At 33.1% G+C, this 16843-nt stretch overlaps 2 protein-coding genes across 6 annotated transcripts; both read right to left on the minus strand.

Moving 5' to 3' along the window:
* Nucleotides 1-36: 36 nt before the first annotated feature.
* Nucleotides 37-11522, minus strand: LOC100881194 (transketolase-like protein 2). Of its 5 annotated transcripts, none has more exons than XM_076537788.1 (11): nucleotides 10967-11522; nucleotides 9612-9969; nucleotides 9243-9464; nucleotides 8960-9152; nucleotides 2588-2733; nucleotides 2305-2494; nucleotides 2002-2236; nucleotides 1786-1929; nucleotides 1532-1705; nucleotides 1237-1452; nucleotides 37-1114 (listed from the first exon to the last, which is right to left on the minus strand). In XM_076537788.1, the coding sequence occupies exons 2-11, from the start codon at nucleotides 9838-9840 to the stop codon at nucleotides 443-445; spliced, it is 2421 nt and encodes an 806-aa protein (XP_076393903.1). In that variant the 5' UTR covers nucleotides 9841-9969; nucleotides 10967-11522; the 3' UTR covers nucleotides 37-442. The 5 variants fall into 5 exon arrangements, with proteins under 5 accessions (XP_076393903.1, XP_012136487.1, XP_012136486.1 ...); XM_012281097.2 differs by having other exon boundaries at nucleotides 9225-9464; nucleotides 10967-11521; XM_012281096.2 differs by lacking the exon at nucleotides 10967-11522 and adding an exon at nucleotides 10078-10174 and having other exon boundaries at nucleotides 9225-9464.
* A 485-nt stretch (nucleotides 11523-12007) lies between these two features.
* On the minus strand, nucleotides 12008-16540 carry LOC100881704 (RNA-binding protein squid). Its single transcript, XM_012281095.2, has 2 exons — nucleotides 14828-16540; nucleotides 12008-14711 (listed from the first exon to the last, which is right to left on the minus strand). Exons 1-2 carry the CDS (start codon nucleotides 15179-15181, stop codon nucleotides 14205-14207), a joined length of 861 nt encoding a protein of 286 aa, XP_012136485.1. The 5' UTR covers nucleotides 15182-16540; the 3' UTR covers nucleotides 12008-14204.
* Nucleotides 16541-16843: the final 303 nt, after the last annotated feature.

The raw sequence follows: 16843 nt of genomic DNA on the forward strand, positions 1-16843 counted from the left end.
GCTCCGCAGGTAGGTACAGATAAAATCAATTCGAAATTCTTTTTGCAAACGTATCTATTTTCTTACAATACGATAGTTTTAGAAACATCTCGTATCTACAAATGGTATGTGTATCAAATATTCGTACAAAATTAGATCTTGGTGTACAAAGATTCGTTACAAATTCTCGGTATAATATATCCTGTCTTTAAAACGTACATGTAAAAATATGTTTGAATACATATTTTCTGTACAACTTTATATATTACATAAATATATGCAAACCAAATTCTTTTGCACTGACGCGCACGTTGAATGTACAAAAACGGCTTGGAATGGATTAGTTCTTCGTGTATTTATACCGTAAACATAATTCCGTGTATATTCTGATATGGCAGTACGTCCTGCGTATAAATCAATCGCTTGTTATTACACTACCCGTAATTTTATATAACCGGAAAAATTATAACTTTAAAACTTCTTGAACAGCAGCCACAATTTTCTGCGAGCTGATTCCATACTTCTCCAATAACGTAGACGGAGGACCAGAGCGTGGAACTTCCAATACAGCTAACTTTTTAACTACGACATTCTTTTCCGTAGCCAATGCTGAAAGAACCGCGTCTCCCAAGCCACCTTCCGCATAATGATCTTCGACGGTGACTACTTTTCCGCCAACTTCTTTAGCGTTCTTTACGATTAATTGAGAATCGAGTGGTTTGATCGTAAACGGATCGATCACTCGTACGTTTACTCCTACTTTAGACAATTCGTCCGCAGCTTTGCGCGCCTCGTACAAGGTTACACCAGCTCCGATCACGAGAACTTGATCTTTCGGGGTGGACTTAATTACCTTACCCTTGCCAACGGCAAACACTTCATCGTTTTTGTACAAAACTGCTGTAGCGGGACGAGAAGTACGTACGAAACAGATACCCTTGGTATTAGCCGCTAATTCGACAGCTCGCTCTGTTGAAACGGCATCGCTAGGGTAAAAAACAGTAGAACCAGGAATCGTACGGAACATGGCTATATCTTCTAGACCCATCTGCGACGGACCATCTTCACCGATGGAAACACCGCAATGAGATCCAACGAAATTAACGTTCGTTTGCGAAATGGCACCCATACGAATCTATAAAATTTATTAATATCGGTATACACATTAATCGAATAAAATTTACCAAGTAAATAATAAGTTTAGTGCCAAAATTTATTCGTCAATCTTTCTTCTAATGGAAGCGAAGATGCTTTTACCTGATCAAAGGCACGAGTGAAGAATGTGGCAAATGCAGACACAAATGCAACAGTTCGATCTCTGCAGGTTGCACCAATCGCAACTCCTACAAGGTTTTGTTCGGCGATAAAACCCTCGATAAATCTAGCTGGGTCAACGACCTTAATTTTTTCGGCAAACGTAGAATTTTTCGTGTCGCCGTCTAAAGCGATTACGCGAGGATTATTTTTTGCCAACTGAAACAAGACAAAATAAAGTATACGAGAACAATCGTGGATATTGTATGCTTGATTGTTCGTAAAAAAAAATACAAACCTTGGCTAAAGCAGTACCATAAGCCAATCGAGTAGCTACTTGCTCTCCTAATTTATAACTCGGCGGTGATGCTAATTTAATGTTACTAATATCGACTACCGGAGCGTCGTCAACTAACGGTTTCTGGGGATGCAATGCTAGAGGACCAGAATTTTTCAACATCCCAGTTAAGTGCTGCAATCAAATGACAAATTATAGGTCTTTTTTGCACAACATTCATTATTTTATGATGTGCGACATATTTTCGTTCTTACTTGAATCACTTCGTTTGCTTTATTACCAAGGGGTTTTCCATGCCAATTTTCTAAATCTTCGATATTAGGAAAGTACTTTCCTTTAAACGTTTTTGCTAGAATAGCAGTAGGACGTCCTTTTGTGTTTTGTGCTTCATGGAAAGCCTAATAACAAGAATTTTATTAAAAATCTTCTATGTTTACAACAAATTTCTATTTGTATATCTACAAACGTACTTTGGCCAATTCTTCAACGTCATGACCATCGACGACTAAAGCATTGAAACCGAAAGCTTCAAGTCTCTTACGATATACTTCCATGTTATGTTGAAGAGAAGTTGGCTCGCTTTGACCTAAACGATTTATGTCGAAAATTGCACATAGATTGTCCAACTTGTAATAAGATGAAAAATGAAGTGCTTCCCATATTGATCCTTCTGCTGCTTCTCCATCACCGACCAGACAATACACTCTAGATTACATAAACGAATGAGAATTTTGTTTATTTAAAACAATTTAAAATATAAATAATATATATACCGATAATTGGCTTTGTCGTAATTTTTGCCAACGTAGGCCATTCCTGCAGCAACCGACAAACCCTGTCCCAAAGACCCGGTTCCAACATCGACGAAATTCAATCTTGGAGTTGGATGTCCTTCTAAATCGCTATCGATCTTCCGCAAATTTAACAATTCACTTGCGGGGAATAGACCCGCCTCGGCCCATGCTACAAAAATACAAAAAAATTTTAGTATTATAAGATTTTATGATCTTTCGTAACGCGCGTTCAATTAAAATATGAACATTTAAAAAGAAATACCTGCATAAAGAATTGGAGCTGCATGACCTTTGCTCAGAACAAATCTGTCGCTGCTTGGATCACGCGGTGCTGATACTTTGTAGCGCATCGTGTGGAAAAATAAAACAGACATAATTTCTGCCATGGACGAACATGATGTAGGGTGTCTAAAAACCAAGTGGAAAACTTGTTTTATTTAAATAATATAGGTGATAATTAATTAATTTGAAAATATACAACAAATTGCATAATACAATAAAAACCGTGTGATTCTGTCTACACGTATATTTCACAATTATAATCGAAATGTTATCTTTAGAGGTCAAAAGGTCGATGATCTCGATCATACGATATCGAAAGTTGAAAACGGTCAAAATCGTAATCGTTATGTAATCTATAATCTATACGATTAATTGTAATTTTTGCCGGCAAACTTTACCGGCTAATGAAGTGAAATTTTCTGCATAAAACTTCTGCTATCTTACGCCAAAATCAAATATTTAACGAAAGTTACTTCAGCGTATTCGTTGGATAGAAAAATATTCATTAAAATATACACTGAAATGTTATTTAATAATAGGCGCAATAGACCTACGTAACAAATAAAATTCCTTTTCATTTTCAATTAAGCCTGCTCCTTATATAATTTGTATATGTACATGACTGAATTATTTAAATGCGATGCAAATCTCGTATCTGCTGATCGCATAAATTACCATGCGTGTTCATATATTTGGACATAATTAAAATATCACTGACCAGAATCGATGAATATTTATATTTGACGATCCAAACAACGAAATATTGCATGACATTCTTTTAGTTAAAATATTATTATTACAAAGTATTTGAACTAGAACCGTTAGACACGTTGAAAAAAATTTCTACCCTACAACACAATATAATGCGAAAGGTAATAGAGTATTCGTAACGTGAAAATAATTTAAATATCAGATATTTCCGAGATTTTGATCTTATATCCTACCCGCTTTTCGATGCTTCGGTAGCCTGAATAGACAATATGCGGAGTCTATTCGCAACGTCTTGAAGTTTTTCCATATTCGTATCGCGCACCATTCTCTATTATATGAATCCTCTTTCGGAAATCGTTTCGCGGCAAGCGTTCAATAACAACTGAAGAACTGAACGTTCCACGAGTAACTGCGCGCTGGATCTTCCCCCACTTTACTTTATCCAGACGTTGTACAACACACTTTAACGTGTTCATGTTTCATACGTGTGGAAACCTACTGGACTTCCTCCTGATATTATATACCACTACTACAATCGTCGCTATATTTTTACAGATCATACCGTGCTAAGAAAAAAATTGTACATTTACACAGCTAGTTAGATAATAGATACTTTATCACCAACAATTTCATAACAGATTTTAGAAATGCTGTATTCTAGTGGATTCATTTTTAAATTAACTCGTTATATTTTCGTTAGTATCGAAAAACTTGTTTCATTTTACAGATTTAAATTCAACCAGAGTAATGCTTGTTTAGAAAAGGTAACTTTTCTTTCATCGCATTCATTGTAAAAAAATGATTAATAATAGTTTCGATAAAAATGTTACCGTTCATATATCTATGTATACTTGATCATCCAGTCTTATCGTACGCACATTATGTAACGACTTTGTAGCGTGCATTAATCTAACGTGCACGTGGTAAACGCTATGTGAAAAATCTTATGAAAAAACATGTACATACTTATAGGCCTACTTTATTTTAAGTTTTGTTACGGCTTTATTTTTGTCTTAAATCCTAAAATTGTTATTGTAATTTTAATCGTTCATCAATATAGAATTTATCCTTAAATCACTGCTTTTAATAATCCCGAATATAACTCACGACAACAATTTAAAATCTAGTAACGAAATAAATTCAGACGAGTACATTTGGACAAATACTTGTTCCGATCAATAACAAATCCACTGAAAAGGCGTAGATAGTATTTAAAATGTATTATTTGATGCATCATTTTTTCAGGTTAGAATGAGTAGAATATTAATGCACACGCGCGATAACCCTTCCATTATAGGTACTGATTAACGAGAAAGAACAATAATTATAAGTAATTATTTCGACGAAAAAAAATTTTCAATTTTCATAATAATATTATCCCGGTTGCTGTTAAATGCATAAGCATGAAATGCAATTATAATATTACCTTGAACTGTATGTTACGATATAACCGGTTAAAAAAGTGCTCCGTGTAGTATTAAATTGGTAAAGGTTTTTAAAATCGGATTAACACCGTTAGTGTTCAACAAATTTTTGAGATTATAATACCTACGATGAAAAGAGAAGGAAGAAAAATATACCGGTACGGTTAATTATAGTCAAATAATTACACCCAAAAAGTAAAGCGAATGCATTTATGTCGCTAGAAGCGACATAACTTTCGCGCGCAATTTTACTAACTTTTGATACTTATTCGCAGATCATAGCATATTTCAGCACAACTAAATATATTATATATCGATGTATATTCATAGGAGGAAAAAATGTTAAATAAATGAATCATTGATCAATTTGCTATTACAAAGTATAATATTAGTGCACATACCCAGATTTGCTGGCTTGTGTTGCATTAATTGAATGAATTCTCAGCTTAGTGGCAATGTCTTTTAATTCCTGAATGGTTTTCGATTCTGGTTTATGGTAGTTCGCCATTTTTTTACGATGAAAATACAATGATCTTTTACAATTTTAATGGCTTGTTAAGGAAGCTTAAGAAAAATGCTGAACACGAGACGAGTGCTGGTGCAACAAGTAGAATTCGCGCAAGCACGATGTCAGCCACATATAGAGAGGGATACAGTGAATAATACTACGCTATCATTGTTTCTAGATGGCTCTGTTTTCGGATGTATCGCTATCTATGTCATAAATTATAGATTGTATAGAACCGAACTCAATCGACATGCGGAGAAAGAACGAAACCTCGTCGTCCAATTACATTATACCTTCACTTGGGGAACGAAGTATACGTAACCTTCCTTAAATAAAGTTTTTAAACTGCAATACTTGCATAACTTATTCGTCGATACAAGTAAGCGATTAACTTAATAATTTCAAACTATTATATTATTTAGGAAACTTAATAACTAACGTTCATATTTTTTATTCCATATATAAATGTGCATTTTGAAAATAATATCGAAGCGCTTTCTGGTGGCCAACGTAGGTAGTGCTATTATTTTCCGAACGCGCATTAATACAAAAGTAAAACTTGGCAGCACAATCCTTTCAATTTAATAAATAAATTATAAATAAATTAATATTAATATTTTAGTCACGAATGTAATCTTTAAGACAAAAGATGGTGATTAATTCAATCGAATTGTGAAAATTATCTTAATAACAAATTTATTTTACGCTTAGGAACAGGATTCATGGTGTTGTATTTATATTACTGGTATCCAAATATTTACGGTTTAGTATACAACCAATAATAAACTATAGAAATACATGTTAGTATTAAAATACCAAAAATAATCTTGATTCACAAAAATTTATATTATAAGTACAACCAAATTACAAGTTATGCTGCAAAATGAACATCTATGAGATTGATCCCTCACTGCAGTGATTACTTCTAATAAAACAATTACTTTTAAGGGATTTGTAATAACGTTATTTTCCCAAAATTAAAAAAAGAAAATATTCGCAGTAAGGGATATGATTAAGCAATATTAATAATTGCATTCATAAAAATATTTGTATACTATTACCATTGATTTGTAAGAATAAATTACTGTAATAAACAATTAAACGCTGTATTGTAACTAATTCTAGAATTATACTTTATCGACTCATACGTATATACATTTTAGCGATACGTTATTCTCGTAACGAAATCCGTACTTTAATACTCAGTACGATCGTTATCGACGACAGTTCAACAATATCGTACTTAATTATTCGCACTCTTTGTTTTTCAATTAGTTTTCGTCCAATTAGCTTTATTCTAGTCTTATAATTAAGCTTTCGAACAAATACTTAGCAGTACGTAACTGTGCGAAATTCGCGATTCGATTGATCAATTCTATTATGAAACCTAAGAGTATCTCTATTTCATCTGGCAGAGTAACAGGTAACGTGAAAGTTAGATACCAATGTAGTTCATTTTTTTCAACAACCGCCAAAATTTGCCAAACTTATTGAAATAAAGTCTTTCATTTTAATACACTTATATAAACATAAGTATAGTTAATATGTATAAGCTTTAATCGTATATATATGTATATATATATATATACGATATACACTTACATATTTATGTATACTTATTATACATATGCATAACGTGCAATTGGTTCCCATATTTCTTTGAATTTCATATACATATATATTATGCGTGTCGATATGATAATTTAAATTATCAGTAGCTTTATCACATATAGTTTGTTCTATATACAGTAACTTTTCACGTACATCTGGAATGTCTATATGCGGTGACAGTAACATAAGGATCACGTTTCGACGGAAAACATTTCAATTCCGGAACATTTATTTATTACGCTACATTATTCTCATAATAAATTGGATCTATCGAATATTTTTGCACCTTATACACAATTTCCTTTTTCCCTGTTTTATATCAAATTTGTAGGATTTTAAATTCGATCGCGTTCAAAGCTTATACGATTTTAGTTCTGTTCGAACGTACCGCTTTTAGTCAATTTCGTTTACGTTTAAAGTTTCGTTTACACATATGTGACTCGTCACATTTTTACCTTCATATGTATTTCGTCCAAGTCAATTTCTAAATATAAATTATGTAAATTAATATTTCCTGTTATAAATTTTAATAAATGACACTCAAAATATTATGTTTTTTTTAAAGAAACGTAAAAAGTATTTACAACTTTATGCGTTATTTATGAACCTACTATGCAACAATGTAATGGATCTATATATTCCTAAAACCTTAACTCTTTTTCTTGAATAAATTCGTCTATTTCAGCATCGGTAAAAAAGAGGATGAGATTGCGCAATTTTATTCTATTATTTTGCACCTGTTGTTATCGTATACCAACTACTTTCGTGTTCCCGTGTGTATTGCTGATACAACTGTTTTAATACTTTATCTTCATAAAACTGAAAATTATCGACCTTTGACTCCATACTATCAATTACTACTAATCCTTGTAATTTGCAACGAGTAATCAATATGTATAATGCAAAGTATTTCACAGCTAAATAATCGCAATTTTTGCCCGTCCATTTTCAACCAAATCGAACAATAATCGATAACTAACTATTTACTTTTGATACATCCGTTCTTTTAAGATTTAAAACAACACGGAGAACATTACATACAAAAAAATCAATTACACAGTAACATAGTATAAAATAAATCTAATATGTTTCTAAATCGATAAGAAAAAGCAAATTTATTACAAAACAAACTCATTTAAAAGCTATAATTATGAACAAATTAAGAGGTGATAATAAATATGCGAGCATATGAAGTTCCAAATGAGAATAAATAATGACAGATGTATGCTTAATACAATCAATTCAATTATTATACAGTAAACAATTACGTATAAAGGAATTTTTTAGGCATGCGCTTTGAATTTTTGTTTACAATATCATGACTGTATGTGAATAAATGGTGCTTAATGTTTTGACGATAGTTGTACTTCTTTTTATAAAATATAACGTTATTCCCCTAAAAAATATTACCTTATATTAGAAAGAATCGAAATTAGGGAAAAAAACTGCTTTTCGTAAAAAACATTAATTCGATAAGAAATGACTAAAAGATTGTAACAGCAGTGTGCAATAGGTGTCAGGTACTTTTTGGAATCGATGTTTTACTCAGTGTCAAAGCTTTAAAGTCATTGTAAGTATACTAAAAGGTTGTTTATTGTTTTCGTGTTATAACGTTAATATCACATACAAGTACACTTTAAAGCTTTTAAAGAAAAGTCCTGTAACTGAGCATTTGATTGCCGTGCTTCGTCAACACGTTCCAAACATTTCCTAACATCCATATTGCTAATATCTATTTGTGGTAACGTAAAAAAATGCTATATAAACACGAGCAATTCTCAGTACAAAGACCTGATTATGATCTAAAAACTGCTCTATACAGTTGAAAGATTTCACACTGCTTTTTCCAGTTTTCCTCATGCCATAGAAATTGTAACATTAATTCCTAAATTCCCATTATCGGCAAATAGTTGCGCGATAGAGGTGTCAAATACAAGGCAGTCTGAATTTAAAATTGCAGATGAAACGCCCTCATGAATAGAACGTGGCATAGCCTCCCATGTTAAGCGTCTTTTATGCCCATTCAATTCTAGTCTGTCGAGCATAAGTATTTACGTTAAATTTGATCCCACTTTCTTATCATAGAGTATATATTTACCTGTACGCAAAATTTTCTGCCTGTTTTCTCGAACCGATCAATTGAACAATTGCAAAAAATTGTTGATGTCCATCATATTTTTCTTGTTTTTCAAGTACTAACATGAAGTGATGACCAAAACAAGACTGCATCATTACCCAATCCACTGCACCAGGAAGATTAATATCAGTTGCTAAAAAAACAATATCTTCCCCTGCAATATAAACAATGTGTTATTTTACTAATTAGAAGAGATACAATTACATGAACTACTTAACAAAACTACCTTGAAGAGTTGTAATACTTTTGTGACTCATAACTAGATGTGGCATTACTTGCTCGAGGGATCCTTGCCATTTGCAAGAAGCACCTGGACAAGGACAACTGTATGGACGGAATTCACATGCATCTTCATGATCTGCCTTTTCGGTATGCACTAAAGAAACAGTGCATCCACTTGTCGAATATTTGCAAGGAAACATTACATTACCCGCCACTTTTTCCATAGCCAAGTTACGAATATTACCTATGTTGAATTAACATGTCAAAATGATATACAAAATAAAATGTTTACAATTTGTTATGATACAATTGAATTTATAGTATGTGGCACAAAAAAACAACAGGCTTTTTATTTTTTGTAGATTAACATCCAATATATTGAATTACGTACCTAATGGACCTCTACACGTAGGACAACAATTAAGCTTTGGTCGGCAATTGCTACAAACAAGGTGTCCGCTTTGACATTGTAAAATTGGTGGAAGAACATAATCAAAACAAACTGGACATTCAAAGAGGCTTGCTAAGTCAGTTGAGCTGCTCAAAGATGACACAGTAGATGCAGAAGAGCTTGCAACACTCCTCCCTCTCTTTCCTGTACTGATACTTAATTGGGACATCTTTCCTTTTTGTTCTATGTTTTAAAGAAGAAGTCACTTTGCTGTTTTGACGACAAAGAAGGTCTGGTTAACTCGAAGATGTCTAATAAATGCGATACATTCTGGAATGAATCATCCACCTCATCATATCTGTAAATTATTATAATTTCTATGATGTCATAAAGTACTTTGTATATACAATTTAATGCTATAGAATATTTAATGTGCAAAGAATTTTTTTACACTGAGCAACTATACCTTTGTAATGTATGAAATTGATTTGAATACGTTTAAAAGATATTAATTATATACATATATCTAACGATCTTGTCATGGATACACTATGAAATGATCACACATAAATATAGTTTAGAAAATTGCAAAAACAGATTGTATCTGGTCAAATTCTCATCTTGGTTTACCTGTGCTAGTTAACAAATTTTTGTTATGACTATTTCAAATGATTTTATGTGTTTACATATTAATAGAACAATATATAACTCTTGTGTGTACTTTCAATTTTCAGTTATCTCGATAATTTTATATGGATACAATATTATTAGTTTACTATCATGAACGGATAATTCGTGTTTTTTTAATAAATTAAATAAATAAGTAAAAACATAAAAATACAGAACAATTCTTCTGAGCTGTAACACCAGCAAATACTTAATAGAAAATCTAATTATTTTGCAATTAATTTCTAAAAAAACTCTTACAAGAAAAAATGTTGTTCGTGATTTTGTATGGATAAAATGACACAAATAACGAAGATTATATATGTTACATTGATCGTACGACCATTCATCAGAAGCGCATCAATTATCATTATTTCTCAACAAATTTTCCTCGAAAAACTCGACATATTTAAGAAGAAATGTACTGTTGGATCGTTCATGCTAAATAACAAATGAAAAAAAAGAGAAAATAAAAGAAAAAAGAAAATACAGCGAGTGAGGAAAAGATAGTATAAAATAATGTCATGAAACAAATCACGAGTCACATCGCGACGAACGAACGATCAACATATAAACAATGCATGAGAAAAAAAGAGAGCGAACGATTCTCTCGTGGAAAATTCCATTTAATAAACATGAGAAGAATATATAAGGTTACAACATTAAATAAAGCATGTATATAAACTTACCGGAATTAGGATTGACAAAAATATTAGTGTGTCATTCGATGCATATGACAGTTTTCGCGCGATTCAAATTGGGAAATAGTCAAAAGTATAAGAGAGGGAGAGAGAGAAAAGGCACTTGAGAACGGTGACAACAGAGATACGACCGAGAATGAAAATATCGAGAATAACGACAGAAGATGACACCACGATAGACAAACGTTGTTACAAAAACAGCAACAACAGGAGATTTCATGCGACTTGACTTCGAAAATGTTGCACGAAATGCTCCCGATACTCCTCGGTACATCGATGAGGAATAAACGCGAACGCGATGAAATCGACTGTGGGAGAGGCTACATCGCGAATTCTCTTGGCCAAGAAGGCAACATTAATTGTAACGTGACTTTTGATAGTTTTCGCTGAGACATAGTAGCAATTCGCTCCTTTTCGAACGTCCAACACTTGCAGCTCGTTCTGTACAATACGACGCACAGCAAGATGATGACACTGCAGCTGTCTATCCGACTGTACGTACACCCGTCCGTTTACACCCATGCAATGCATGCAACTGCCATTAACGAGCATTAGGTCCCATTTCTAACGCATTTTAAGATAGCTTCAAACTCATTTTCATCACGACGATAGAAATCAAAAATATATATATATATATATTTTCCACGTTTAAATATTTTTATGAATTCGTATTTACTAATTATATAAAAACATACTACAAATATGCTCGATAATTTCGATGTCCTGACTTATCCTTGTTATCATAGTTTCCATATTAATTACGTTCATTAATGTGCGAAATTAATTAACTATATAATTTAAAAAAAAATTTATTAATGGAAAATATAAAATAAAATTATTATTTCTACTAATAAAGAATTTTACTGGAAATAACTTATGACTGAAAAATTAACTCATTATTATCGAATTCGTTTGGACGCGACACAATTTTTCATATTAATTTAGTGAAATAAATATATATAAAAATTACAAAACTGAAAATTTCTGTTAAAATACTAAGGGGAAACAAAATAATAGTGTTAGTCATAGTTACAATTAAAATTTACCAAATTCTCTTTTATTTAATGTATCTTGATCTAGGACATGAAAGTTTTAATATAAACGAATATTTTTTTTATAATGTAAATATGCATCTTACACACACATATATTTTTACATACATAGATTTCTATTTCTTTCCAAGTTAAAAAAAGAATGTTACAAAGTGCTTTTCAAGTAATGAATATTTTATTTTTTGTTATAATTAAAATATACACTGTGTCATGGGTGAAACAGGCGAATAGTAATCAATAGTAACAAAATATTTGTGTTATTTCCTTTAATTTCACAATCTGTTCTTTTTTTTTTCTTCATATATATATATACAGATATATATATGTATATATATTTTCCACACGCAGCAAATATGGTATACACAGTATACAGATTTAACTTCAAAAGCACAATTAGCTTGGCTTAAAATCTCTTTTAAGAGAATGATTTATTTTCTGTTCGCACACAATATCATGAAATATATTTAAGCCAAACTTCCAATACTTTTGTAACATCTGAGAGAAACTCGAATGTTTAAAGCCTTATCAGCCTTGCGTGTAATACAATTTCGATGTACTTATAGATAGTTCCATAATACCATATCTACATTTGCTATAATGCTGTCATTTCCAAAGAATTTTGTCCAGATAACCACAAGATCTATTAGCTGTCAAATTTTCTACAATTTCATATCATATCAAATGATATTCTATTTGTTAACAGTCTTCTTGCGATATGAAGAGCAGTCTTTGTACACCAGACAGGAACTGCTGTACGATGCAAATGCAAAAGAAGGTCATAATAGTCTAAATTACAATGATTTATATTTTCACTTTAAACATTCTGTTGATTCAGTGCATACAAAACATTTGTTTCAATGTAATAAACCATGATCATCTTTGCCATATTTTTATATATCTTCCACATAACACAGGAGTACACGAGTGTAACGCTTTAGAATGAATCGCTTCATCGCGTAAATCAAGTTTGTTAAACCGTAACAATCGTTGCAATATGAATACAGGAAAAGAGAAAAACGGCATTAAAGGCGTAATAATAAAACTATAAAATCATGATGATGATACTTTTGCGTAAATTACAGCATACTTATTGCTCTTTTTATACAACTCTCAGATATTTTAGAATATTTTGTAACCATCTTCTACCACTCGCGCACTCTTCGCGTATCTACCCAGGACGTTCATATTTTAATTATATTCATTTTCAAATATTTTTATCTTTCTCTTAATTTCTACTTTATTTATATACTAATCCGCACACGTGTACAATACTTATGTGTACACGTATATACATATAACATACGAAGATGCGTATGTATCCTATGGTACCTTACAACTCATATAAGTTACAAGACTTAGTTTAGATTATAAACAAATAGATGATAATAGATAATACGTATAGGTTATAAATTTACGAGGAAGAAGTATGTTTAATTAGGAGTACGAACCATTGGTCCATGAATGGTATTTTATTTTATATCTATCGATTACCTCTAACCGACGAGTGCTTTCCGAACTGAAATTGTTTATCGACATAACGTCCTATTGTATAAACGACACAGTGTTGCATTTCTCGTAATAACACCAAGCATATAATGAACAATACTTTAGTAATGCAACTTAAGATACTAAAGAATAATTAGAGTATTAAATTATAAGATATACATGTTAGTATTATGAATCATGAATAACAAGAAAAATAGGAGTAAATCAATTATTCACTTTTTACTTTATCTATGGCTTATACGTAAGATAAAGGCTGCTGTACGTATGAAAAATTTAATTTCAATAGAGTAGTCTCTTAATTTAATAGTTTTCATTTTAATAGTCACGTTAATGATCATATCGTGTGATAAACGATAAAATGTGCACGGACAGAAAAGGACATGATTTTTCTTTTGACTGGTTAGATTACACCAATTGCGTACGACTGAAAAATTCATTTGTTTTTTAACAAATGTACATAGACTATCTAGTATTTTACAGACTCGACGTACAAAGATCAGAGAATTTGGGGCTTTAGTAGGAGTTTGACACGAGACCCCGGAAGTTTGCGTATCCCAATTTTCTCTATCTCAGTCTCAGACTGCATTCAAATAAAGTTGGTCTACTCCTTACTATATTCTTGCCGTATCACCAAGTTCTGAGTACGTAAGATTTATACACCCTTCTCTTTAATATGGTTGATGTCTTTGAAACTGACGTGGTCCCTGACCATTTCCTCTCGGCTTACCTTGAGCCCCGTATCCCATGTTATCGTATCCATCATAACCAGCGTAATCATAGTTCGCGTACATGTCATCGTATCCTCCTTGATAACCGTTACAATATTCAGGAATGTAGCCATAACCTCCACCATATCCATATCCATAGCCTGGACCCCAAAATCCTTGATTCCTTGGATCCGGATTAACTTTGACTTTTTTGACATCCACTTCTTTTCCATTTATCGTTTGTTTGGGCGTTTTCAGTAGCTTATATACAACTTCTTTCGAGTCAAAAGTTATGAAGCAAAATCCCTTTCTCTGGTTCTTTACCTTATCAAACGGAGCTTGTAATTCAACGATGGTACCGTATTGTCCAAAATATGATTTGATATCTTCGTCAGTGATTTCGGGAGTAAGGCCACCTACAAAAATTTTACCATGCTGGGGCTTTTTACTCACCCGTTTTGGATCCACCTAAGCCAAAATAAGATGATTGCGTGTTAAACATGAAAATTGTGAGGGATAAGCAAAAAAAAGTAAGTTAAACGATAGGCGTTCGATTTTGAATTTAGTAATAAAATAAGACGAACCTTTCGTTTGTTGATATAATGCTCGCCAGACGCCAAAAGTTTGTCAATAGTTTTAGGATTGGTAAAAACCATAAACGCGAAACCTCGCGAAATACCAGTATATGGATCGATTTTAACGGAAATACTCTCGATCTCTCCAAATTTGCCAAAATGATCTCGCAATTCCTTGTCCGTGGTATTACGCGATAAACCGCCAACGAAAAGTTTGCGTTCATCGTCCTTGCCTGGAATTCCGGCGGTAGCTTGTTGCTGTTGAGGCTGGTGTTGCTGTGATTGTTGTTGCTGTTGAGTTTGTGACTGTTGGCCGGTACCTTCGTTCTGGGCTTGATTCTGGTAACAGTCTACCGCCGCCATCGCGTAACGTTTAGAGCTTACCACGTTAAAATCACAGTAGAAAATACAAAGAGGATTGGTCGAACCGACGAGATCGGTAAAAGCAACGGTGTACTGCGCACGAGAGTAATTTCAGGGCAGTTGGCACGCGTCACAGTCGGTTCTTATGGTGAACCGGTGCCGGCTTATGACCGAAAGAAAGAGAGTCAGCAACAGTTTCCGATTCCCTCTGAGCCTCTATTAACATCACGCTATTCGTTCTTTCTAGTGAGACGCAATTCGTGTCTCCAATCACAACGATAGATCCAACAGACGACGCCGGAAATTCCAGTTTATTTCCGGTGATCGTTTCATTACTAACTATAATGAATTTTTTAATAAGACGACAAATTAACGCGTTCACGTATTCGTTTGGTATTTAAATTTACGGGTTATTTTTTGAACGCTCCCTTATTCGCGTAATAAACGATTATGAAAAGTCCTTGAAAATCGTTGAACATGAACAATACGCGAATACCTTTGTTCGTAACGGTGGGACGGTGAGATCCAAATCTCGCGTTCATTGAAGATCTTATATGTATTTCTAATTCGTTTCACAGCATCGACGCTGTAACGTTACTCGTACACGAATGACCTTTTTCTTTGTTCTTTGCATAACAATCGATTTAGGTTAGGTTAACGTTCGAGTTGTCAAAATGAAAAGATCGAAGATTTAAAGAGGATACCGTCGCCACGGCGTATCCGTAGATTATCGTGATACGCATAATCAAAAATCATTGCTACGTATACGATCGAAATCGCGTCATACATCATTGAGGTGCGATAAACGAACCGATCGCAATGTAGCAACGTAAACGGTTTAATTAGATAGTTTCGGTAAGCGTTGTGCTCGATTGTTCGTATTTGCACACGAAATGAACGGAAAAGCGTAGAACTACTCGAAACGAAATAGTTACAAGTAAATTCACGATAGAATACGAATGTCGTGTGTTAATTGCACGAGGAGATTGCGTGTTGGGTCATTTAATCGAGAACTTTCAATCGTAAAAGTTGAAAAATGACTTATTTTAAATATTTTCTTAGAAATTCGAAGGCACGTGCTGTTCTTACTTATTTTTGCACTGTTTAAAGTCGTTGCTTTCTCGGTACATATATAAATATAGTCAGACAGAGAAGGTTGTATAAATAAAACACAGGCCCTCGGCAACCCCGGCTTATCTTTTCTTCGGTCGAACAGTTTAAGAATAGAATAAGGTTCAACGGGTAGACTGACGTGTTGTTAATAATAGAGCACACTCACTTATACCTATAAAAAAGTATAGTACAAATGTTCTCATGCAGAATTTGTTACTATAAAACGATGCGCATGAAATCCGAGGCTACTGCAAAACTAAATCGTTGGTTAATATTCTTTTATACGTGCTGTGCACGTCGGAAGATGCTCATCGTCGAACTGTTTTATCGTCGTTTCGCTTAGCAAAGCAAATGCCGTTAAGCTCGCGCGATGGCGCCACCAGTTTGCTAACTCGAGAAACGATTCTATCGAACTTGTACGCCAGAGTAACTCGATTTCGTAAAATTTAAATATCAGTAAGTATATGTATAGCTTTGAGAAATTTCTATTTGAAACGTAACGCGCCGAGAGGTCGAATCGATGCGTCGTTTTGTTCAAGCATACATTTC

Source organism: Megachile rotundata, chromosome 12, assembly GCF_050947335.1.
Source record: "Megachile rotundata isolate GNS110a chromosome 12, iyMegRotu1, whole genome shotgun sequence".
NCBI lineage: Eukaryota > Metazoa > Arthropoda > Insecta > Hymenoptera > Megachilidae > Megachile > Megachile rotundata.

What these genes read in the sequence shown, in the direction of transcription:
- LOC100881704 (XM_012281095.2), bottom strand. Translation starts at nt 15,181, where the DNA reads ATGGCGGCGGTAGACTGTTACCAGAATCAAGCCCAGAACGAAGGTACC. An exon ending in ATTATATCAACAAACGAAAG is followed by an intron (nt 14,712 to 14,827) that starts GTTCGTCTTATT and finishes ATTTTGGCTTAG; the next exon opens with GTGGATCCAAAACGGGTGAG.
- LOC100881194 (XM_012281097.2), bottom strand. Translation starts at nt 9,840, where the DNA reads ATGTCCCAATTAAGTATCAGTACAGGAAAGAGAGGGAGGAGTGTTGCA. An exon ending in TACGTGTAGAGGTCCATTAG is followed by an intron (nt 9,465 to 9,611) that starts GTACGTAATTCA and finishes AATTCAACATAG; the next exon opens with GTAATATTCGTAACTTGGCT. An exon ending in AGCTCCAATTCTTTATGCAG is followed by an intron (nt 2,495 to 2,587) that starts GTATTTCTTTTT and finishes GTATTTTTGTAG; the next exon opens with CATGGGCCGAGGCGGGTCTA.